The 24,706-nt window shown below is 37.7% G+C and overlaps 2 protein-coding genes across 2 annotated transcripts in view; both read left to right on the forward strand.

Moving 5' to 3' along the window:
* Positions 1 to 574: 574 nt before the first annotated feature.
* The window catches only part of LOC111517724 (tetratricopeptide repeat protein 12), a 47,194-nt gene continuing 23,062 nt past the window's right edge, over positions 575 to 24,706 (forward strand). Inside the window, exons 1-3 of the mRNA XM_074178518.1 lie at positions 575 to 908; positions 9,017 to 9,165; positions 9,220 to 9,462. Coding sequence (XP_074034619.1) covers positions 635 to 908; positions 9,017 to 9,165; positions 9,220 to 9,462 — 666 coding nt within the window. The 5' untranslated portion in view covers positions 575 to 634. The remainder of the gene's footprint in view (positions 909 to 9,016; positions 9,166 to 9,219; positions 9,463 to 24,706) is intronic.
* Positions 9,469 to 23,268, forward strand: LOC141483717 (uncharacterized). Its single transcript, XM_074178519.1, has 2 exons — positions 9,469 to 10,926; positions 10,985 to 23,268. The coding sequence occupies exon 2, from the start codon at positions 15,184 to 15,186 to the stop codon at positions 15,811 to 15,813; it is 630 nt and encodes a 209-aa protein (XP_074034620.1). The 5' UTR covers positions 9,469 to 10,926; positions 10,985 to 15,183; the 3' UTR covers positions 15,814 to 23,268.

Here is a 24,706-nt window from a genome sequence, read left to right on the forward strand (position 1 = left end):
GCTAGAAAATTCTTGATTTCTCTACTTCTATTATTTTGAACTTTATATAAAGGCGGCAAGCGATGTTACTTGACTTAGCATTTTTGGGCGCTAGATTCAAATAGCGCGCGCGCGAGATTCAAATTACTTTTCGAACATATTTTTTTTGATTTTATTCTGGAATAGATCATCCACCGTTTTTGTGGAAAAACTCAGAAAAATGCACAAAAAGCGACCTTGTTTACTGGTTGCTAGGGACGCTTTTTATGGTTATGGTGTGTAATAAAATGACATTGCGCCTGAAGTGAAATAGCTGGGATGACAAATCACAGATGTGCTTGCTTGGAAAGAAGTAATTTTGGACGAATTGATCAAAACCGAGGAGTTCTTTCATGGCGAACAGATATATGACTGAATAAATAATACCGAATATAAACAAATGGTAAACAAATAAATTGTAGAGGGGAAAATGTTTCTAGTTATATAAATTTACATAGACTACATACATTTCTAAATCAAAGAATAATGAATCCTTTGTAGGTATAACTTTTTTGATCATCTTCGTTTAATCAATTATCCTTAGCAACCCTCGTTATTTGGTTGCCCTACCGACATAGTGCCAAATATTTATTGTGTCAAAATAGTTTTTCACAAAATGGAAAAACTAGATGAACTGGGAAAACAAGACGAAGAATTCAACAACTTTATGTTGAGAGTGAACGAGGTGGGAAGTATAGTAAAAAAGCTGGCCTCAAAAGATGAGAGATTGCAAGAAATCGGAAATTTAGAAGCGAAAAAATATCTCGGAGAAACCAGTGAAAAAATAATCGAGAATATTAACTCTGAGAAGATTGTTCTGAAGATAAGAAATAATAGAACCCTAATTAATAAGAAAAGTTGTGAGAAAAATGATACTGAAATATCTCAAGGTGATTTGAAAATAATTTAATTTTCAATTACTGGCGACTGAATTGCTGGTTATTGTAGAAGATAAATCCCTTCCAGTTGATTCATCACATTCTCTTTGGACAATTGTATAATTTTCATTTTACTGTGGAGTTCTTATTGAAACTTTTCTATTCCTCTATTTAGTGAGTATACAATGCTATTTCAAAGTTTATATTGAACAAATTTTTACTGTAGCAGGGCATATAACTTAAAAACTATCATACATACAAAATGTAACATTACCTTGTGAATCAATGATTGCATTAGAAATGTCTCGAACATTATTATAAACTGACTTTGATAGATAGCTTTAATCTTTTGAAAAATGAATTGAAACGTTCATATACTTTCAATCCTGTTTTCGTGCGAATAAAAGCTATATATTGTTATAGTGAAATGTTACATATGTTTGTGATCTCGCATGGGTAACTTTTTCCGTGTAATTTTCAGGAATAAGTTTTGAAAAATATATTGGTTGGTGATTTAAATAAAATTACGCCATCTCCAAAAAATCATTTGGAATTGATAAATCATTACAAAATGATATAATGTGATCAGGAAACTAATTGGACGATTTCAAAAATCATTTAGTGAGTGTAGAATTTTTTTTCTGTACCATAAATGAGGTCAGACAAAAAATTTAGGATTATTTTATTAAAAACAAATTGCAGATTACTAAGAACAATTGTCAGATTACCAAATATAAAAATAAAAAAAAATAGAGAATTTTAAATTTAAAAAAATCTGTCATTTTGCACAATTTGCCATTATTATTGGAAATAAATAAAAGACAATTAGTATTTTGACTGTATTTGGTTGTTTTGTAAACATTTAAGATAAGTCCTCTCTTCATCACAAATTAATAATTGATACGAATCAGAATTTAATTTAACTTTGTGATTTAACAAAAGTGTGATTATGCTTTTTTGTGTTTTTAATAATTATTAAAAATTCTGAAATGATTTTTTGTAATGCGTTGTGTGAAAATAGAAACAGCAGCTCATTTTTTAGGAAAAAATATCACTTTCGCTTAAGAATATGGAATGGATTCAGGTTTAGTGAAATTTTATTTTGCCCGGTCTTCGAACACAGTAGGTACATATTTCCAAATCATTTATCAATATCGTTTGCAGACATGACTTTTCTATTTTTCTCATTTGAGTACCATATGAATTGATAATTAAATAACTGAAGCAACGAATTATTTTAAATGTATCTCGATGACCTTTTTTCAAATTCGTCTTTAGAATTCAACTTGAAAGGGTTATATTTTTAGGGGAGACATTCATTTTTGGAAAAGAATGATTTTGGCTTACAAGTTCTCTATCCTAATGTAAATAAACACAATTGCGACTAGAAATGTCTTATGTAGTTATTTTTCAAAGACATTCACCAAATTGCAATCGCAATTAATTCAAAAAGAATGGTTAGGTGCATCTCTCTGGCGACATTAACTTGTGTATTACTAACACTGCATTCTCACTAATAATACATATATAATAATGTCTTAAAAAATTCACTTTCAAATGTGAAAATATAAAATAATCGTTTCATTAGTATTATTTCAGAAAAAGTGTCTCAAAAGTTCCTTTGGTTGTTTTCTAGGGAAGCAATAGCATTCTCATATTTCCTTGCATCTTCTTGGTCCAAGTTTCCAGAAATTGCTTTGATCACACTTCCTAAGCCATCTATGAGTCCTCTTTTGGGTCTACTGAGAGGATAAAGAGTCTGTAGCTTTTCCTTGGCAGTTTTTAGTCGGTACTTCAGTCCTTGATCGAAATTTTGCAAGTTGAAGAAATAAGGGTCACTTAGTCCGTTACGAATTGCTGTGGAGACGGCATCATATTGGAATTCTATAGCGAATATCTCTTCGTGGATGGGTTGAAGATCGTAGTAGTCCTGGATTTGTCTTGAGGTTCTGGATTTCGATCTCCTGTCCTCTCGTCAGATGAAGGCTGTAATGGGATGAAGAATTTAGTTATCTTATTAGGCAAATGTCTTATATTTTTCTTATGGACGTTTGCATTTTCTGTTTCGACAGTTACTGTTTGGTTTTTAGGATGGATTTTGAATTCCGTTCCATTATCAGTGACGATCATATGTGGTATTCCATGATGGTTGATGAATACTAAGAGAGCATTGAGAGTGTTGATAGCATCACATTCCTCTATTGGATACGCCTGGCCATATTTTGAAAATGCATCCACAATCGTCAGGAATTTTTGTCCACTAGCCTGAAAGGTATCCATGTGTATTATTTCAAGAGGCTTTGTTGGGGTAGGTGTCAGCATGAACTTTGGCTTCTCTGGTCTTCGAGCATACTTGTTGATTTGACAAGTTTCGCATAAGTTGATAGCTTCTTCGATATCCTTTTTTATATTGGGCCAATAATACAATCTTCTGATCCGAGTTTCCGTTTCGGTGATTTCTCTATGGTTTGTTTTTCCTTCATGCTGCTGCTTGATTATTTCTTTTCTCTAGCTGAGCAATTGACATCTTCCAAAAGGCGGTTGCATTTTATGAGATCGAAAGAGGAATTCTTGAATGTCTCTCTCAAGATTCTGCACATGCTGGGGTAGAGTTCTTCATCTTCGAACATCAAAGCGTATTTCTTTCCCGGGCTGATATATTCTTTGAAAAAGTTGAAAACATTTTCGTCCATATTGTCGTTTCCCAACTGAGCATGGTATCTTCTTTTATTTGGGAATATTTCTTCTATCACCGTTCTTGCTGGGTTATAGCTTACTCGTTTGAAGATGACTTGGTTATTGAAGACATTGAGAGGTTTCTCTGATATTGGTATTTCTAATATTGGACTTTCTCTGGCTGTATGGTTGGTGATGCCACTAGTATCTTCGTCTGGGGCAACTTCCGGGTTCAGGTTCACGCATTCCTTGTCTCCTTCGGTTGGGAGTTCATTCTGAATTTCTTGTTCTTGCGGTATGGGGTCCTTATCTTCAGGAAAATGGTGATGAAAGCAATCTTTGAACAGATCGTGTATGATGTCATCTGTAGACTCAGGAACTTCTGATGGAGGATGGCTGAATAGAGATGCCTTGTCGTCGTCGTAGTTTGCTTCATGGAGCTCCTTTGTATGTATCTCTATTCTGGAGAGCGCATCGGCGTTAGTATTGCTTGTGCCTTTTTTGTAGACTACTTCATAGTCATACTTTTCTAGTTTCAGGCGCCATCGGACCAGTTTTGAGTTTGGATCCTTCAAGGAGAAGAGCCACTGGAGGGGGCGGTGATCTGACAGAATTTTGAATTTTCTGCCGAAAAGATACGGTCGGAAATATTTGGTGGCCCAAACTATTGCTAGCATTTCCTTTTCGATGGTAGAGTACTTCATTTCAGTTTTGTTCAGGGTCCTGGATGCATAAGCTATTGGCTTGTCTTTTCCTATAGGTCCTTGGGACAGAACGGCTCCTATGGCGGAATTGCTGGCATCTGTGGTCAGATTAAAGGGCTTTGTGATGTCCGGATACTGTAGTAGTGGTTCAATGGTAAGCAGGTTTTTACAAATTTGAACACATTTTAGGAATTCTGGCGTATGATCTATATGGGCATCTTTCTTGACAGGAGGTTAACGGTTTGGTAGTCTTGGCGAAGTCCTTGATGAACTTCCTGTAGTACCCTAGGAGTCCTAGGAATCCTCTGATCTCTTTGACAGTTCGAGGTACAGGATAGTCCATGAATGCTTTGACTTTTGCTGGGTTTGGTTTTATCCCATTTGGAGTGACGATGTGTCCTAGAAAGCTGACTTATTTTTTCAGGAATTCGCACTTGTCTACTTGTATTTTGAAACCAGTTTCTCGCAGACGTTGGAAAACTTTTGTGAGGTTGACCTTATGCTCCTGCAGAGATGTAGAGAAGATGATTATGTCATCCATATAAACCAAGCTGATAGTCCCTTGTAGACCCTTTACGACATTGTCCATAACCCTTTGAAAGGTCGCTGGATCATTTTTCAGTCCAAACGGCATACGCAGGTACTCGTAATATCCGTTTTCGACGTTGAATGCGGTCTTAGGGATGTCCTCCTCTGCCATCTCTATTTGGTGGAATCCGCTTGCCATCCAGGGTAGTGAAATATTGATACCTTCCCAGTTTGTCGAGGATGTCAGAAATGTTCGGAATAGGGTAGCGGTCGTCTATTGTCTTCTCGTTGAATTTGCGGAAATCCACAACGATACGCCATTTTGCTTTTCCAGAGGCGTCCAGTTTTTTTGGAACAACCCAAATTGGTGAGGACCAGGGAGATTGGCTAGGTCTGATGATTCCTTGGTCCAATAACGAAGTTATTTGCTTCTTGACTTCTTCCTTGTGTACATACGGATATCGGTATGATTTTGTGTAGACTGGGATTTCGTCTCTGGTTTTTATATGGTGTTTGACCTGATTGGTGAATGTGAGTGAGGAATCTGGATGGTGAAAAATATCAGCATATCTTCCGCATAATTTTCTGATATGCATCTCCTCTTCTGGATTCAGGTGGTCTGTTCTGATTAGATCATCCATGTTGTTGATTGGGTCTCTGTTTCCTGATGGGACTATGTCAGCAGAATAGATATGATGCTCTTGGAGATTTATTGGGCTGCTGCGTACTGGTTCGGCTAGAACGATTTGGAGTTTATCTGGACTGAAGTTGACAATTTCCGTTCAGGCTAGATGATCACGGGCATCAGTGAGCTTCACGGATGTAAGCGCTTTGCAGTTCCTGTCTTGGTATCATAATAATTCCATTCTTTTCCATCACCGAGTCGTACTTGGGTCACGCTGTCTGGCTCCAATTGAATACAGTAGAACTGGGTCTTATTGGTTTCGTAGTACTGGATTGGGAGAGAGGAGTATTCGTTTAAAAGGGAGGATTCAGGAAAATTCAGTTCAGCTTTGAGAAATTTCAGGTTGTCGAGTCCAATGAGGCCATCAAAAGTTTTGTGGAATTTGAAGAGGTAGAATTTCAGAATGCCTTTTGAGTTAAACTCAGGAAATATGGGAATTTCTGCACTGTAATCTTGAAGTAATCTGGAAGTGACGATAAAAGGATCTTTTTTGATGCAATCTTTGTAATATTGGAAAGCTTATTCAGGATTGAGAAAGGATTTTGTTGATCCGGTGTCAATGAGGAGTTTGAGGGAGGATTTGCAATGGTTATATAAGGAAGTTCTCTCTTATCGTTGAATGTATGCAGTTCCACTATATTTTTTGGTTTTGTCCTGGATCCAATGGAAAATTTACATCTGGTTCCTGTTGGTCTTCTTGAACCTGGAATTCTTCAGTTGGTTCTTGATTGGGATAAGAGCAGGTTTCTTCAATGTAATAGGGGTTTGCTTCATATCCAAAGTCTTCTTCATGTTGCTCAATGTTGAACATGGGAGCTGGATTGAAATTTGGTCTTGCCTGAGGTTGGGTTCTCATGCTCCTCGTTGGTGCTCCATAAGTATTTCTGGTACTGATGCTCATTGGTGTTGGCTCTTGTCCGTTCTGCCTGTTTGGTTGATTCTGTCCAAAACGTTGTGGTTGGACTGAAGGCCACATCTGTCTCTGTTGAGTATTTGGTTGCCAATGTGGTCTGAAGGTCGGTTGTTGAAATTGTGGTTGGAGTCCCATTGCCTGATGAGGTTGTTGTTGGAAAAAGCTTTTCTTGCTGATTTTTATCGTATCATCGGCGGTGTGTAATTTGATATAGTTTGATATTGTGTTCAAAAGTCCCATGACTTTTTCGTAAAAACGTTGTGGTGTTTCGTTCTGGACTTGTCTCAGGTTTACCAAATCTCTTGTTAAGGAATTTTTATTCCGTTGGTCGGCGAAGTTTTGGATTAGAGTTCCTTTGAAGCTGTTCCACTCACTACATCCATAAACTGAGATGACGTCTTTGGCTCTGCCTCGTAGCTTGTTGAGTAGTCCTTGTATCAATATATGGTTCTGAAAACAACCGGGGTCTTCAGTATTCCAATATTCGTTCAGAATCATTGTTGATACGTTGATGATCTGGTATAATTCATTTGGGCTTCCATCGTATTCGGGTACAATCCAAAAATTCTTCAGGTCGATTTGTTTTGCCATGTTGATGGGATTTAAAGGTTGGTCAATTGTTTGAGGAATAATGGATGGGCGAGAATTGGTATTTGAAGGTGAATTTGGTAAAACCAAGGTAGGGGGACGTAAAATAGTATTTGCAATTGATGAAGTTGAGTTCATTTATGTTTACAGGATGACGATGATGGCTCGTTGCATATTCTGTCACCAAAAACTTATTTCTATGTAGATATTCCTTGACGGACGATAGTGAAGAGGTATTCTTGTCTACGGCCGGAATTCTTCCTGGAGTACTTGCTTCTCGGTGGAACTTGGTTCGGGAGAATAGTGGATAAACGTTTGAGAACGACGAGGATCTTCTAAGGACTCTTCCACTATCCTAATGACTGCGCCAATTATATTTCTCGTTCACACAAAAAGGTTTTTAAAAACTTTTTATTTGAACAGAGTAACAACTAATAACTATGAAATATAAGTACTGGATATTACAAATCAATTGCACCTATTTATATATAAATTATTGCCGACTTTGCAGATATCAGCAAAATAATTGATGTCGTCTTCGGGTCATCGAACAATATCCTGCTGATGTAAGGGGTTATCGAACTGGAACTCGCTTGTAGTAACCTTTAACGCCAACCACTGTTCTGGACGGATCGATGGCTAGACTGGTTTCGTCTAGATTCCAGATTTGTTTTGGACATTCAACTAACTGGAGGTCGGTTAAAGTTTTCTGCAAGAGTTTGAAATAGTTGTCTATTACGAATGGATCAGTCATTTTTTTTCTCGAGTATTCAATGGACTGAGGGTTTTTGATTGACAAGTTATGCCTCTTCTCGAAATTTAAAAACCAATCAGCGGCAGGAGTATTATTTTTGAATGACGTCTTCAGATTGTTTTTCGTAACATATTCAGACACCACAAGCAAAACTTCCTTTCTACACAGTCCAAATCCCCATTTTTCAAGGGTCTTTAGACGACCTGCCAAAATATTTTCGTGATAGATTGGAATAACAGTTGCTTTTCCAAGTGACTGGCTTTTCTATCCATAGGTGCTTTTTAGATGGTCGTGTAATGTAGACTTAGGGATATTATACTGAGTTGCAGCTGCATGCAGTGTTAGTCGACCACTTTGTATATTCTCCAATGCAGTACTTATATTCTTTTTGGTGTACTTTGTAGCTCTGGCGGTTTTCCTTTGGTAATTACGAACCATGATATAAGATATCTGGAAGGTAAATGACAATTCAGTGCGCCTAAAAACATAAGGGAAAGATTAGATAGCTATTATTCGGTCTTACCCCTATGCAAAGAAATTGGGGTAAGATCGAACGTAGCGACAAAATTAGATTATTTAAGGTTAGTGTTCGTTGGCTACTCTTAAAATACTATTGCTGACAGATTTAAACTAGATTTTGTGGGTTACTATGGATATGAACGTGTGCTCACCTGTTATACTAATGCGGGGAAGATCGGATATTCTGATTCGTCACTGAAAACTGAAAACAACGTCAATAAATGATCGGACACGGCGGCGCGAACTTGTCGTCACAACAACACGTGCTCGAGTGGATGGCCTTGAAGACTGCCAGACAACATTGCCGCAACATTGCCACATACGGACGTTGCACTGCTCGTTAGATGTTACCCCGCATTCGATCTTACCCCAACTCACCTTATCTGTAAGTCTTGGGTTATGTTTCGGTCTCAACAATTTCAAGTATCGTTCTCCACGGCGTATTGAGAAATATTAGCCTTTTTTGGTCCCCGAAATCGGATATACGTTGTATGTTTTCCAAAAATAGTTTTAATAGCCCCTTTAGTCCAACTATTACACTTTTGCTGAACTCTGTTTATCATCTTTATTTATGAGTACCTAACATTTGTTGAAATTACCAAGTAATTTTGAGAGTTACTCTCACGATCAGTTTATTAAAAATTCGATTCAACCATCTTTGTTCATCTGGAAAAACAATCAACTTTGACTCATTGTATTTTGAAAAGTTGAGAATTGACGAAAACAGTTCTTACATCTTAGTCTGGTTTTCAGAAACTTTCATGGACGAGGTATCACAAGATGCTGAAAGAAGATATAAAAATAAATTGGTCAGAACAGAAAAAATGGAGACTTTCAAAAAGCAAGCTACTCTTGCTTTCAGGAGAGGTGAATTCGAAAAGGCCCTCACCTTGTATAATAAGGTGAAACTCCATTCCAATGCTTTCCACTAGTGCTGATATAATTTATATTTTTAGGCTATAGAACAAATCAAGGATAGCTGCCTTTTATACAACAACAGAGCGCTAACTTATATGAACCTTAAACTTTATGAAAAATCAAGAGATGATTTGAAGTGGGCATTACGCATCAACGAAAATTGTTTGAAATCGTTGTTACTTTTGGCTAAAATCAATTTCTTAGAAAATAAAATGGATGAGTTTGATAAGATTCTTAAAGAAGCTTTAGAAAGGAATCCCCAGAACGAGAAGTTCATCAAAGTTGAGTATAAAGTAGCAGAAAATTATTTCAGCATAACGCATTTCATTTATTTCATGATTTATTTCTCATAACTTCGTCTATTCGTCTGAATTCATCCATCAAATTGCTCTCCTACAAGTAACCCTCAGAGGTATTCGTGAGATATGTATGATATAGACTTTTCATTGATAATGTGTCACTACTTGGTATTTACTCAAATTTCCATACTTTTTCTTCAGTACATATAAAATATATTATTACATATTAATATACTAATCGTGGTGTTTTTACTAAATTTTCAAAGTGATGAACAGGGCTGTTAACATTGAAAAACTAAAGATGAATTTATGACACAAGTAGGAGATTTGAGCCGGTTCTAAGCCTCCCCCCACCACTATGACGTATTAATTGCTTTTTTTTGTTTTTGAGTAACATTAAGGCGATGTGACCTTGAAGTATCTAGTGCATGGATCATTCAGAATTTTTTTCCATATGAGATTGTGTGTGTGTGTGACATAATGAAGTAATTACATTTGGTTGGTGTGTGTGTGTGAGAGAGAGAATGCACGGTACACAGTTTCATCATGTGCTTGTCTATGTACAAACATACGTCTGCATACTTCAAAGATCCTCCAAGTAATGAATGTTCCATCGGTGTGAGCACCAAGTTAGTTGTGGTGTGACGTCACAGCAGCAACCGTTCAACGGTAGGAGAGCGAGATGTTCACTCCACGACGTGTGGCTGAGTAATGCGTATTCATCGATGTGCCCTTACCTCCCTCGATGTGGCGTTGTCTATGACGTAACGCATGGCTCTACCCTCGCTCTCGATGGTGACGCGCAGGCGGCGAGGACTGTGGTATTCAAGAAGCGGACGAGTGTTTGTTGTGTCAGTTTACATCGAGTGAGTTAGTGAGAACATATCATAGAAAATGTATTCTTGTCCACTGTGGTAAATCTTTTACTCATAGTGATAACCTTCGTCGTCATCAGCTCCAGGGTTGGCAAGGAGGTCCATCAGTGAAATGAGTGAGATTAGATGACGCTGCAACACTTACGTACACACGTAATTGTTGTAATGTGATGATTCCATTGACTCAAGTGAATTCTCACGATAGAAGTCTGCAACATAAGAATAATGCATGTGTACAATTGAGTGATGGTGTTCAAATTATAAAGAGTGCCTTCCAGCGTCGGATTGCTACATACAGGGTGTTTCCACCGATTATATGTTATTCTTTAATGAAATCAGGCAGAAAGTTATTGAATTATTGGAATCATCCATCAGGGTTCACAAAATTATCGAAGTGAATATGGAAGTATTTGAGAGTTATATTCTGCAAACGCAAGACCTAAAGGAAACCAAATAATTTAACTTTCAGAATAGAACAGCTGACCAATCTACTAATTTGAATTCCTTATTTGATGGATTTCGGAATGGAATTATCGCTCAAACTACAGAACAGAATCAGAACATGATTCAGGTAAGCATTTCTACCAAGTTTCAATTGGATGTATCAGTAATTTCGATTTGTATTTAAGGTTGAAAAAATCATGTTTCTGGAGGTGAACATCAATAAATACAGCCCGCTTAGTGGATGTTCATATGTGAAGCTACCTGAATGTATCGAGCGTAGGAAGGCCGTGGTTATTGTTCGTAATGCAGATCAGCATTGTTTTGCATGGGCTATCACTTCAGCACTACATCCTACAATCGATAGAACGTCAGAAGTTTCAGCATATCCACATTTCAATACTGTCATAGATGTACAGGTATGAATTTTCCGGTAAATTTGAAGGATCTTGTGAAATTTGAGGACAAGAATGATATTTCAGTTAATGTGTACAGTTCAGAAAGTAAATTCGAGAAGGGTAAAATAATGTATGAAATAATTGGACCATTACGTTACTCTCAGAGAAGACTTGGGAGTCAATTTGTTACTTATCACAGATGATTTCGGTAATAGTCATTATTGTTGGATCAAAGATCTTTAAGATTAGTTTCAAGTCAACTATCGGCCCATGAACATAAGAAATATTTTTGTGATGGATGTTTTTTATATTTTTCTGATGAGCAATTACTATTACGTCATGAGATAAATGATTGTGATCACTTGAGTACTACAACACCATCAACCAATTTCAAAGTCAATGAATATGGGAAAATGGTGCCTGAAAATATACTAACGTATGTAAACTTTGAGAAACAAATGAAGGTACCATTTGTAGTTTATGCCGATTTTGAATCAGTACTCAAGCCGATTCAAACCTCTAAGCCAAATCCTGAATACTAGTACTCGATCAAGACATTCAAACATGAGCCTTATTCATTTGCTTATCTGATTAAATGTTCATACAATGATTATTTGCCAAAATTTGTATCGTATAGGGGTGTGGATGTAGCCCAGAAACTTGTCAGCAAAATTGAAGATGATTTGAAAAATATTTATGAAAATAATCTCAGGTTCCCTATCCTATGAAGGCACAAACTACTGAGGAAGAGAAACAGTTTGCTTCTGCTACAAATTGTGGCATTTGTTCTAAACAATTCAATGATGGCGAAGTTAAAGTGAGGGGTCATTGTCATCTCACAGGAAAAAAAAGGTCCCCTGCTATATCTGTTGATAAATATAAATTGGATCCGGCACAATACTTCACCGCACCCGGATCATCGTGGGATGCCATATTGAAATATACTAATATTGAATTGGAATTACCAACTGACATTGATATGGTTCACTTCTCTCAGAAAGGTATTCGTGGTGGAATCAGTCAATGTAGTGAAAGGAAACATAAAGCAAACAATACATTTTTACCGAATTATAATCCAAATGAACCATCTTCATTCATTTCATATTTGGATGCAACAAATCTATATGGTCACAGCATGTCACAACCATTACCAACAGGTGAATTTTCATGGTTAACACCTCATGAAATTCTCAATCTTGATATAATGAATGTGGATGTTGATAGTCGTTATGGATATGTAATGGAAGTGGATATACATTATCCCCAAGAACTTCACGATAAACATTCCGATTTCCCATTCTCAGTTGAACGTTTGATACCTTAATATGCAAAATCGAAAGTTCCCAAATTGATTCCAAATTTAAACGATGAAAGAAAATATATTGTTCACTATAGAAACTTACAGCAAGCTGTCGATCATGGTTTGATAGTGATGAACACACATAGAGTATTGAGGTTCAAGCAATCATATTGGATGAAGCCCTATATAGATTTGAATACTGAAATACGTAATCGGCCTAATAAAAAATCTGAAAAAGATATCTATAAACTAATGAATAATGCAGTCTATGGAAAAACAATGGAAAACGTAGACAATAGAATTGATGTTAGACTCATTACACATTGGGAAAATATAAAAAGAACTATAGGTGCTAGTTGTCTCATATCGCGACCAAATTTAAAAAAATGTTCCTTTTTCACAGAAAATTTTGTTGCCATTCAATTAGCTAGAGTAAAAGTTCATTATGATAAACCACTGTATTTGAGATTTTCCATTCTGGAATTATCCAAAACAGTTATGTATGATTTTTTCTATGGATGTATCAAACAACAGTTTGGAGAAGATGCGTCCTTACTCTACACTGATACCGACTCCCTTATTCTCAAAGTAAATGCAGACAATTTCTATGATTTTTATCATAAATAATATAAATGAGTTCGATACATCTAATTATAAAATAGAAAATCAATTCAATATTCCAGTGACAAAAACAGTTCTGGGTAATTTCAAGGAGGAATTCCCAATTGATCCAATAATCAGCTTTCACGGTACAGGTGCTAAAGCGTATTATGTGAAATCTGTTGGTGGTGAACTGAAGAAGGCCAAATGCGTCAAACGATCTGTTATAAGGAATGAATTGACATGTGAAGACTATGAAAAAATCATCGAAGAGGGAGGTATGATATTCAGGAAGATGAACTCATTCAGAAGCGTATTGCATGATATTTACACTGAATTGAAAAATAAAGTCGCATTATCATATCACGACGACAAAAGATTCATCATTCCGAATACCACTCGTTCTCTTCCATGTGGTCATAGCGATATAGAGTTTTATCGAAATGATCCTAATGACAACATTCGTTGGGTGTCTGAAATCGTTCATTCTTTTTCTCAAGAGAGCGCCTTAGACCAACTAATTAATTTGTTGACTGTTGAGATGAATAATTGAATTATCAGTCGAAGTGTTGTTGCTTTTTCCTTCAAACCAGAACATTCATTATTTGTGATTATTTCATTGTGATTTTTTTACATTGAAGTATTACTTTTACCAAGTTACTTAGATGAATAAAAAATGATAAAAATATTATCTGCTTCATTTCTATTTTCCTAACCAATTACTGTAAAGTATATAGCATAATGTAAATGAAAAAAATATCTGTTTTAAAAGAATCATCGTAGAGTGCACAATATCTAAAACAATCGATAAGTTTGGTAGAAAAAGAAAATGGGGTGGTAATGTCATTCGAGGTCCTCTCGGGAATGGATTTAAATTAACAAAGGATGATCATTATGACATGCAAAGAAAAATATTGAAAAATATAAACGAACCAATTGACAAGAGTGATTGTGTAACTGTTTCATTTCTTGAGGGGGAAATTAATGGAACAAGCTGCAATACAATCCACAATTGGTAATGTTGCTCGCGATGCACGTCATGCATTCGACGATAAAATTGCAGAAGCTCGGATAACTTTGGCTCGTAAATATGATAATCTTAAAAGTGATGTAGAAATGAAAATGTCTGACATAACAACGTCTACAATGAAAAAGTATGACGCTTTGGAACAGAGAGTTGTAGTTTTGGAGAAAAAACATAAACTCAAGTCATCAGGTGGACTTGGGTATCCAGGACTGGACATTAATCCAAATGTTAGAATAATAGAACCAAAACCAACAGATGATGTATTAATTGAACGAACATGGCAAATCTACTCCCGCGTTAGGTTAGGTTAGGTTAGGTTAGGTTCATACATACGTTAGGTTAGGTTAGGTTCATACATACGTTAGGTTAGGTTCATACATACGTTAGGTTAGGTTCATGAGGTGGACTGGGGTAGCCCTGATAGGTTAGGTTAGGACAGGACTGGACATTATTCTAAATGTTTGAATGATAGAACCAAAACCAACAGATGACGTATTAATTGAACGAACTTGGTGAATGTTGACGCATATTCTGCGAAGCGTGCGGATGCGTGGAATATGCGTGAAGCGGGGCGTTTCATGAGCGGGGCGTTCACGCGCGAAGGACGCGTTTCCCCCCAGGGCCTGCCCACCGCCCCGCCTGAGCCCACCACCATCCGCCCGGGGCGCCAAAAGGAGACTAACTGGGTGCGTGTTTGAGGGCCGAAGCGCGCTTGCACGTGAGCCCCCTCCGCAGGGGAATCGACCACCACCCCACCCTCCAAGCTTCGCCCCCCATCCTCAAGGCCCCGCCCACCGCCCCACCCTCAACTCCCAACACTCGCGCATGCACGCCCCCATCCCCATTGCGTGTGCGCGTCCCCGCCACATTCCCACCACTCACGCATTCATGCCTATACCCCGAGGAAAGCACTCCTGAACATTCAGTACGACGACTCAAGTCAACGATAGCAGTCCAGTCCTCTCCAGCTCAGTCCAGTGCAGTCAACTAGCAGAATTTTGAGTGAGTTAACAATTTTATTGTTTTATATCAACTAACTTTGTATTACTTTACATTTTCAGAATGGCATCCAACACACAGGAAATCAACAACGTTGTGGCATCGATCATGCCGGTGGTTAAGGAGAAGGCAGCAACTTCGAGCGGTAGGGGGCGATCTCTCAGCCCTGAGTTATTCGAGGCGGACAGGGTTTCGAAGAAGGTCAGCCGACAACCTACAGTTAGGTCGGTGATCAAGGAGAAGGCAGCAACTTCGAGCGGTAGGGGCCGATCTCTCAGCCCTGACTTATTCGAGGATGAGGACAGGGTTGTGAAGAAGGTCTGTCGACAACCTGCAGCTAGGTCTGGTCCTATTGAAAAGTACAGAGTTGCTTGCAATAGGACTAATCCTTATGCAGGTAGTTGGCCGAATGCTCGTAAGAGCTTGAGATCCTCCACGCCGCCGGCAGGAGTAGTGAAAACACGGAGGGCGCCTTCTCCGGAGGAGCCCGTCGTATTGACCCCGTTGGCGGTGCCGCTTTCGTCGCTGCCAGCAACACCGGCGAATCCCCAAGTGTTGGTGCCACAAGTGCCAGTGCGACAGCTTATCGGAGAGGTTAGTAAAATGTTGAGCGGTTTCCTGGAGAGATGTAAGGAAGCAGAACGTGCTTCCCGATCAAGCGAGGCCGCGTTGGCTAGCATTTCCCGCCGATAGACTGAAATTGCTAGCCGACGAAGCGATCTATTAAAAGAATTGGCTGAACTAGATCGAGAGCAAACATCTCTGGAGGAAAGGCGTAAAGCAGAGACCTCTTCGATAGAGACTTTTAAAAAATTAGTGACATTGATAAAGATTATTCCGTAGATTGAGTGTAAATAAAAGATTAGTTTTAGGTTAGTTAGGAATATTTAATTATGGTAGTTTTAAGTTTATATTTGTAATTGTAGGGAACAAAAAAAAATAAAAAAAAGTGAAATAAAGGGTGTACATTGTTTTGGTTTGGTATACATTGAACAATGCGATGATTGGAGCATTTTTCTTCACTTCGTCTTATTATTATTTTCTTTTTTATTTCAATTCCAAGCTCTTCTAGACAAATACCTCACATCAATTTCTGTGTTCTCTAATCACTTGTAAATAATCTCTTGAGAAAATAAAAAAAACATGTTTCATAATGAAATCAAGAAATATATTCAATATAATTCATATTATATTTTATCCATTCAATTATCTCTTTCATTGAATATTGCTTTTGTCATTTTGCAATTCATTCCCACTTAATTTCCACTCCTCTCCACTCCTCTCCCACTCCTTTTCAAAAAGTATGAAGTAGGAATTATCTGTTGGAATATTCAGTTGATCACCTACCTTCAACATGGAACCTGATTCAACTACCGAGCCATACAGATTCCCGGAGCCTCAGATAGATGAGAACATGTCCATTCAAGCACCTCACTGGATTGAGTATGAACACACGACTCATGATTATAGAGTGCAGGTGCTGCATGTTACCGGCACCGACGAAGCGGATCTATCTGATGGCGAGTACCCGGATCCTGATGGATGGTGGGATCCTGATTATTTGGACGATGACCCACTGCCCTGGGGAGACGATGACGATGAGTCCGAGGAGGTCGAGGATAGTCCTCCACCATCCCCTATCCCGTTTGATGAAGTCCTCAATTCTGATGACGATATGTAATCGTTTCTCCTACCCTTAATCCTTTCCTTCCACGGTGTTCTTTTTATTTTCTAGAACATCCCGATAATGTTCTGTAAGAAATATGAAGAAAGTTCTTACCTTCACTGGTCCGTAATTTGTCTTCTCGATTTCTGATGGTGCTGGAAATGGCTTTAGGAAGGAAAGGAGGAATTAGGAAAACCACCACCCTCAACCCAATGAATAACGGATCAAAGCACGCTATAGTGACTTTCACCTTTCACCGTAAAACTATACCGAATTACCGTAAATTGTTTAAACATTCGGACCGACCGACTTCCGATAATTTTCTTCTTGCTACTCTCTCTAGCCTCTCGAATTTTTATTCGCAGTTAAAACTTCTGAGAAGCAATGTTGCCAAATAATCAAACAAAAATTCTTCATTCTAATAATAAAGACTAATTCTACAACATACCCCCCACCCTGAAAAATTGTTTTTCAGCTAACTTGTTAACACCATGAACAAATAGGTGGGAGATACTGAACCGGTACAACAATAAATATCTAACCCATTATAATAATACCAAATGTAAATATCCCCAAAATTACAATTGCAGGAAGAATTTCAATTCAATGAAATAAATAAAACAATATTTGAAATAAAGATATAAGAAAAACTCTTTTTATTGAGTAGGTGAAGGACACACCTTAATCACCGGTCTAGAGTAGGTGCCTTTATTAGTCCTTACTGTTACATTACGAATCATTCCATCCTTTCCTGGATGAACATCAGTAATAATAGCTAATGGCCAATGAAGCGGTGGCAAATTATCATTTTTCAAAATAACAGTTGTCCCGACCTTTATATTGGGACATTTTGTATTCCATTTCTCTCTCACTTGTAAAGTAGTAAGATACTCTAAATGCCAACGCTTCCAATAATCTTGAACCATCCTATCTATTAGCTGGAACCGATCAATTCTGTTTATATTAATATCTGTCAAATTATCTGCAGGTAAACCTTTCAATGGAATTATTGTCAAAAAATGCGAAGGTGTCAATGCCTCAGGTGCTGATGGGTCCGCTGATAAACTACAAAAAGGACAAGAATTCAATAACGCTTCAACTTGTATCAACAAAGTGTTGAATTCCTCAAAAGTTAAAAGTTGCGTGCCTATCACTCTGAAGATATGAGTTTTCGCATATTCAACATGGCTTTCCCACAATCCACCCATGTGTGGAGCCGCCGGAGTATTGAGTTTCCACTCAATACCATTTATAGCTAATTCTGTTTGAAACGCCTTTTTGTACCGTTCGGAATTGATGAACTCATTAATTTCTCGAAGAACAGTATTCGCGCCCACGAAATTTGTACCCTGATCAGAATAAATAACACTGCAAGGTCCTCTCCGAGATAAAAATCGTTTTAAAGCCTGCAAAAAACTATCTGTTGATAATGAGCTAACAAGTTCTAAATGAATTGCCTTTACACTCATACACACGAACAAACAGACATAGCCTTTGTATACTTGAGCCCCTCTCCGTCTTCCAAGGGTTATACTGAATGGGCCGAAATAGTCAATACCCGTATGAGAGAAAACTTTAGCTTGATGTAATCTTGATGTCGGCAAATCCGCCATCAGAGGATTTATCGTCTTGGGTTTCAATCTGAAACACCTATTACATGCATGAACTCGTTGTCGAATGACAATATCCAAAATTTTTGCCTCAAAATTGCTTCCATCAAATATGGACCGGTGTGAAGATATATTTTATGATAATAATCTATTAATTTCTCCGTGAAAGGATCCTTACCAGGCAGTATGATAGGATGTCGAGCCGCGAAAGATATGGGAGCATTCTCTAACCTACCCCCCACCATTAGAACTCTGCTTTGAAGAAAGGGGTTCAACTTGCGCAATCTATTTGAAATTTCCTTTCCCGAATTCGAAAGTTTAATATCGGATGCAAAATATTTGCTTTGCACGATTCTCACCAAGACCAGTTCCGCTCTATTCATATCACTTGCTGTGATTATTTCTTTCATTGGAAGGAGCTTCACAAAACGAAGCACTCTCACCGTTATCCGCAAAATTGAAATGTATGATGACGACCTCATAACCATCTCGTACAATGGAGGCGTTTCCGTGTTCTCCATTGAAACGAGACATTTTATGGAATCGATGTCCTGCTCACAATTCTCAAAACAACTGTTCTCACTAATATGCCAATCTTCAACCGGTAATTTCATCCAATTTGGACCCGAAATCCACAAGTAGTTTCCCATCAATTGGGAAGGAGTTGCACCCCTAGATAAAATATCCGCAGGATTCGTTAACCCAGATATATGACACCACTCAGCATTTGAAATATTTTCTTTTATTTGTGCAACCCTGTTGGCGACAAATATATCTTTCAACAGGGTAGAATTCATCCATTGAAGAACTATCGTAGAATCTGAAAATGCAAATATTTTTGAAATACAAATTTTATTATTGAAAATTTTCAAAACATGTTTGACCAACCGAGATAAAAGAACACCTGCCACTAACTCTAGTCTAGGAATTGTAACAATCTTGAAGGGGGAAACCTTGGATTTCGCACATAACAAATTAACAGCAATTTCTCCGTTTTCTGTTACTGTTCGCATATATACCACAGCTCCACATCCATCCGTGCTGGCATCCGCAAAAGCTACTAATATTATTGGAGATGTTCTCACGGTTCCCATGTAACGCGAAAACTGAACTCCCCAAGTACCGACCATTCATCTTTCAGATTCAACCACTTCTGGGAAACTTCATAGGGGACTATGTCATCCCAACCTATTTTGAGTTTCCATAGCTCCTTTATCAGAAGTTTCAAATACAAAATGAATGGTTCCAACAATCCTACTGGATCATAACATCGCGCCACTGTGGACAAGATTAAACGTTTAGTGCAGCAAGATCCTGGAACTGGAAACTTAAACCTAAAACTATCCATTTCAGGATTCCAGAACATTCCTAATATTTTTGTTTCTGTCTTAAAAAGCACAGGCTGTGATAACCTCTTTTCACAGGGGATTTTCTCCAACAATTCCAACGAACTCGAAGACCACTTTGTCAAATCGAACTTTCCTTCTGCAAACATTGCTACCGATTCTGAATATAGCCGCAGAGCTTCCTCTTCCGAAGATACACTACACACCAAATCATACATGTATAGATCCGTCGATACCACTTCTGCTGCTAATGGAAATATCCATTAGCAGCAGAAGTGGTTATAAATATATAACCTTCCTCTTTTATCAACTGTTTGACTGTACGTAGAGCCAAGTAAGGACTTGTCTTGACCCCAAATGCCAACCGATTGAACTCGTACACTTGAACTGGTTCATCTGGACTGAAACGCCAAAGAAGTCTCTGAAATCGCCAATGATAGTTTACTAGTTTGATCTGGTGGTACATTCTACGAATGTCTGCAGTGATCGCAATTCTAAAAAGTCTAAAATTCAACAACAAAGAAAAAATATCCGACTGCAATTTCGGGCCTCCGTATATAATATCGTTCAAAGAAATATCACTATCGGAGGATGCACTAGCATCCAGCACTATTCGAATCGGAGTGCTGGAACTATCAGGTTTGAAAATAGCATGGTGAGGAATGTAGTACGTTGTATCCGCTGCTTTCAAATATTCATCCCTTACCCAATGCATATGACCTTGTTCAATGGATTGTCTCATAATATCATTGTAACCTGAACGCAATTTCAGAAATGTTGTCAATCTTCTTTCTAAGGAATACAATCGTGTCATAGCGCCAGTTTTAGAATCACCCAGTGTACTAGGTGAATTCTTAAAGGGAAGAGCTACCGTAAATCTCCCTTCTGAATCTCTGTTGAAAGTACTAGTGTACATTTTATCACATTGTAATTCCTCAACATCCGGTAAAGTGTTTTTTGGAACTTGCTCAATTTCCTAAAGTTTTGTCATAAGTTCATTCAGAGATGATTCTTCTTTCAAATTGAAAAATACATTCGAGTCTGAAACCGAGTTGAATATTGGAACTTTTCCCATTATAACATACCCAAAAACAGTCTGTACCGCCACTGGTGATCCCGCTGAAGGAGCATAACTCTTGTTCCCCATCACCGTTGCAAAGAGCTCCGCACCTATGATACCGTCAATTTCTGTCGGCTCATCAAATTTATTATCAGCTAGTTGAATATCTCCAAAACTACCTAAAAAACTCCGTTCAATTTTTACTCTTGGAAGTCTATCAGAAATTTTATCAACTAAAAGCGCCTGCATGAAATATTTCTTCGATGAATCATACCGAGACGCCACGATGATGTCTGTTATACCTCTTACCGAATGTGTATTAGAACCAATTCCTTGTACCGAAACAGAACAACGAGATATTTTCAATCCCAATTTTTTGAACATTTCTGAGTGATGAGATGAACCTGACTGCCACTATCCAATAAAAATCTAACCGTTTGACCTTGACCTGACCCGTTCAGAACGTTTACTATCACCGTTGATAATAATACTGTATTATTACGATTCTTTATTGCCGATCCACAAAAATGTTTCGATGTAGTATTCGTATTCGAGACATCACTACTAGCATTAACTTCACTTGGTACAGGCCCATGTATTCCTTGCTCATGTTGTACCCCGGCCAATGGTCTCCCTAAATGCAATAAATAATGATGTTTTCTGGTACATTCCGAACAAACCCGATCAGACGGACAAGATCTTACACCATGATTTGGAGACAAGCAATTGTAACACCAATTATTATCACGAACCAATGTATAACGTTTAGATGGAGTCAACCGCTTGAATTTTTCACATCTACTCAAAAAATGCCTACCCTTATGACAAAACACACAAGTGTTTGTCTTTTCTTTATTATCCGATCTGTTGTCTTGGGTGACACAGAAAGATTTATTTGTTGAACGCGATCTCGTATCAACACAATTCCCCTTAACAGTTGTAGCATTTCGGTTCCAATTGGGTATTTTAGCTTGCTGTTCAACAAATTTTATTACGTCTTCATAAGCTGGTATACCCTTACCACGAACAGACATTTCGAAAGATTTAACCGTTTCCGAATCCAGTTTTACAAGTGCCTGATGCACCAAAATAAAATCTGCCGAATCCTTCATCTTCAGGTTTTTCAAAGCTTGTACCGCACAATTGGATTTTTCCAAAAATGATTCAAGATTTTTTGCTGATTCCCCCTGTATATGCCTAAATCCCAAAATCTGATCCAAGTAACTAGTCGCTAATGAACGTTCATCTTGATATTTGTCAACAAGAGATTTCCAAATAATATCATAATTGTCCCCAATAGGAGCCAATCCCGTGCAAACACTCAATGCAGAGCTCTTCAAAGGCCCACTAAATAATTGACTTTATCAACATTCGTCAGCAATTTATTATCGTGTATTAAACTTTTGAAAATTGAGTAAAACGTTTCCCACTCTCGAATATCACCAGAAAATTCAGGAAGTTCAATTTTTGGAAAAGAAGGAAGATTTCTCGTAAAACTGGTGTTTCCCAGAAGACCGTAAAAACCGACACACTGCCTGTGAAATATAAAAACTCCCTAGAAAGATAATATTCAAAATGAGGTGAAATGAATGAACAATAATTTTATTTATATTTTCCGTATGAATGTAGGTTTACGAATCGCAATATTGTAGGTAACAGAAAATTACAAAATTCAGTGAAACCGATTCAAACAAACTACGAACTATTTAAAATTTTACACAATCCGAGCTCGATGGGACCAAAATGTTCTTTTTATTTTCTAGAACATCCCGATAATGTTCTGTAAGAAATATGAAGAAAGTTCTTACCTTCACTGGTCCGTAATTTGTCTTCTCGATTTCTGATGGTGCTGGAAATGGCTTTAGGAAGGAAAGGAGGAATTAGGAAAAACATCACCCTTAATCCAATGAATAACGGATCAAAGCACGCTATAGTGACTTTCACCTTTCACCGTAAAACTATACCGAATTACCGTAAATTGTTTAAACATTCGGACCGACCGACTTCCGATAATTTTCTTCTTGCTACTCTCTCTAGCCTCTCGAATTTTTATTCGCAGTTAAAACTTCTGAGAAGCAATGTTGCCAAATAATCAAACAAAAATTATTCATTCTAATAATAAAGACTAATGCTACAACACACGGAGTACACACTTTTTGGTTGGTGTACACGGGGCACTGCGAGGTTGGGGCAGTGTCTTCCTCCCTCTCCCTTATTAGTTTTTCATAATAATCACTCAGAGTTTCTCATAATAATCACTAAGAGTTTCACGAAGATCGTCATTCTTGTTGCTTTCGAATTTCAAACACTGAATTGTTCTACATTTACACTTCACCCCCTCCATTTTTTTCCAAAATAAATATAGCATCAATCCCAGTTCTACATCATTCTTCCACAATGTCGAGTGCTGATTCCACCACCGAACCGATAAGTGTACCAGAAGTTTTAACTGCGAATAAAAATTCGAGAGGCTAGAGAGAGTAGCAAGAAGAAAATTATCGGAAGTTGGTCGGTCCGAATGTTTAAACAATTTACGGTAATTCGGTATAGTTTTACGGTGAGAAGTGAAAGTCACTATAGCGTGCTTTGATCCGTTATTCATTGGATTAAGGGTGGTGTTTTTCCTAATTCCTCCTATTCTATGTCGAGTACAGGACCCATCCAGGTACATGAAATAGATTCAACGTTCGATCATTTCAGAACAACCTTCGCACAATTTCTGCAACGCATCTGTGATCTTCCTGATGATTTCCCGGAACGTATAGAAGAATGTATGCAAGAGGAAGTAGATGCTGAGTTAGAGATGGGTGTCGACGAGTTAGACGATCTAGAGGATAACGAGCTAGATGATTATGCGGACGATGCCATTAGTATATCGTCTGATTCAGATGATTATGAGGACGACATCATCAGTATATCATCAGATACAGATGATTCAGATGACGACACCATCATCATTGTTTCTGATGATGAGGAGCGTTAGTCCATACCATTGCATGGATTAATAAAAAACAGCCCTTTTCAGGGCTACAATTGAAGACTGAAACAAAAAAAGTTTTTTTCAGAGCTATCATTATACTTTCAAACAGAAACAGGTTCATACCATTGTTAACATTAGGTTAACATTATAGTCTTGAACATTATAGCCCTTTTCAGGGTTACAATTGAAGACTGAAACAAAAACAGCCCTTTTCAGAGCTATCATTATACTTTCAAATAGAAACAGGTTCATACCATTGTTAACATTAGGTTAACATTAAAGTCTCAAACAAAATGTATGTAAAAGTACCATCATCCCACTCTGTAGTACTCATCATTATATGCATATATATTCAATGATTGATAAATTGCCAACTTCAAGTTTCAGTTAAAGTAGTACTCATCATATGCACAGATATTCAATGACTAGCAAATTCCCAACTTCGACTTTTCAGTCAAAGTAGTAATTTATCATATAATGCACAGATATTCAATGACTAACAAATTTCCAACTTCGACTTTTTTAGTCAAAGTAGTCATTAGTCACATAATCTGTGAATAATACTACTGTTTGTATGAATAATGTAGCCCTGAACAGGGCTGTTGTTTTTTTGACCAGTAAGTCCACGGTTATTGTGTCACAGGTTTGACATGTCGACACTCGGGTGAAGTTTGTTAGGGGTCTCTCTCAAGCATCGCTCCAATTCTGTCCCAGTTCCATCATAGAAACGGTGTTATGGTTGTTGATATGATGTTACCACCCTCCATTGTTGTTTCTAATGGAGTAAAAACGAAAACAACACCAACAGCTTTTTGATGTTGTCATCAATTGTTCTGATCCGCACATGTGCGTCCATCACGCAATATAAATCCATGGGATCTTCTAATGTGTCGGTGATGTTGAGCAATTGGAGACCGATTCTCA

This window comes from Leptinotarsa decemlineata, unplaced genomic scaffold, assembly GCF_025532065.1.
Source record: "Leptinotarsa decemlineata unplaced genomic scaffold, Ldec_3_MD MMD2_tig00003902_RagTag_RagTag, whole genome shotgun sequence".
Taxonomy (NCBI): domain Eukaryota; kingdom Metazoa; phylum Arthropoda; class Insecta; order Coleoptera; family Chrysomelidae; genus Leptinotarsa; species Leptinotarsa decemlineata.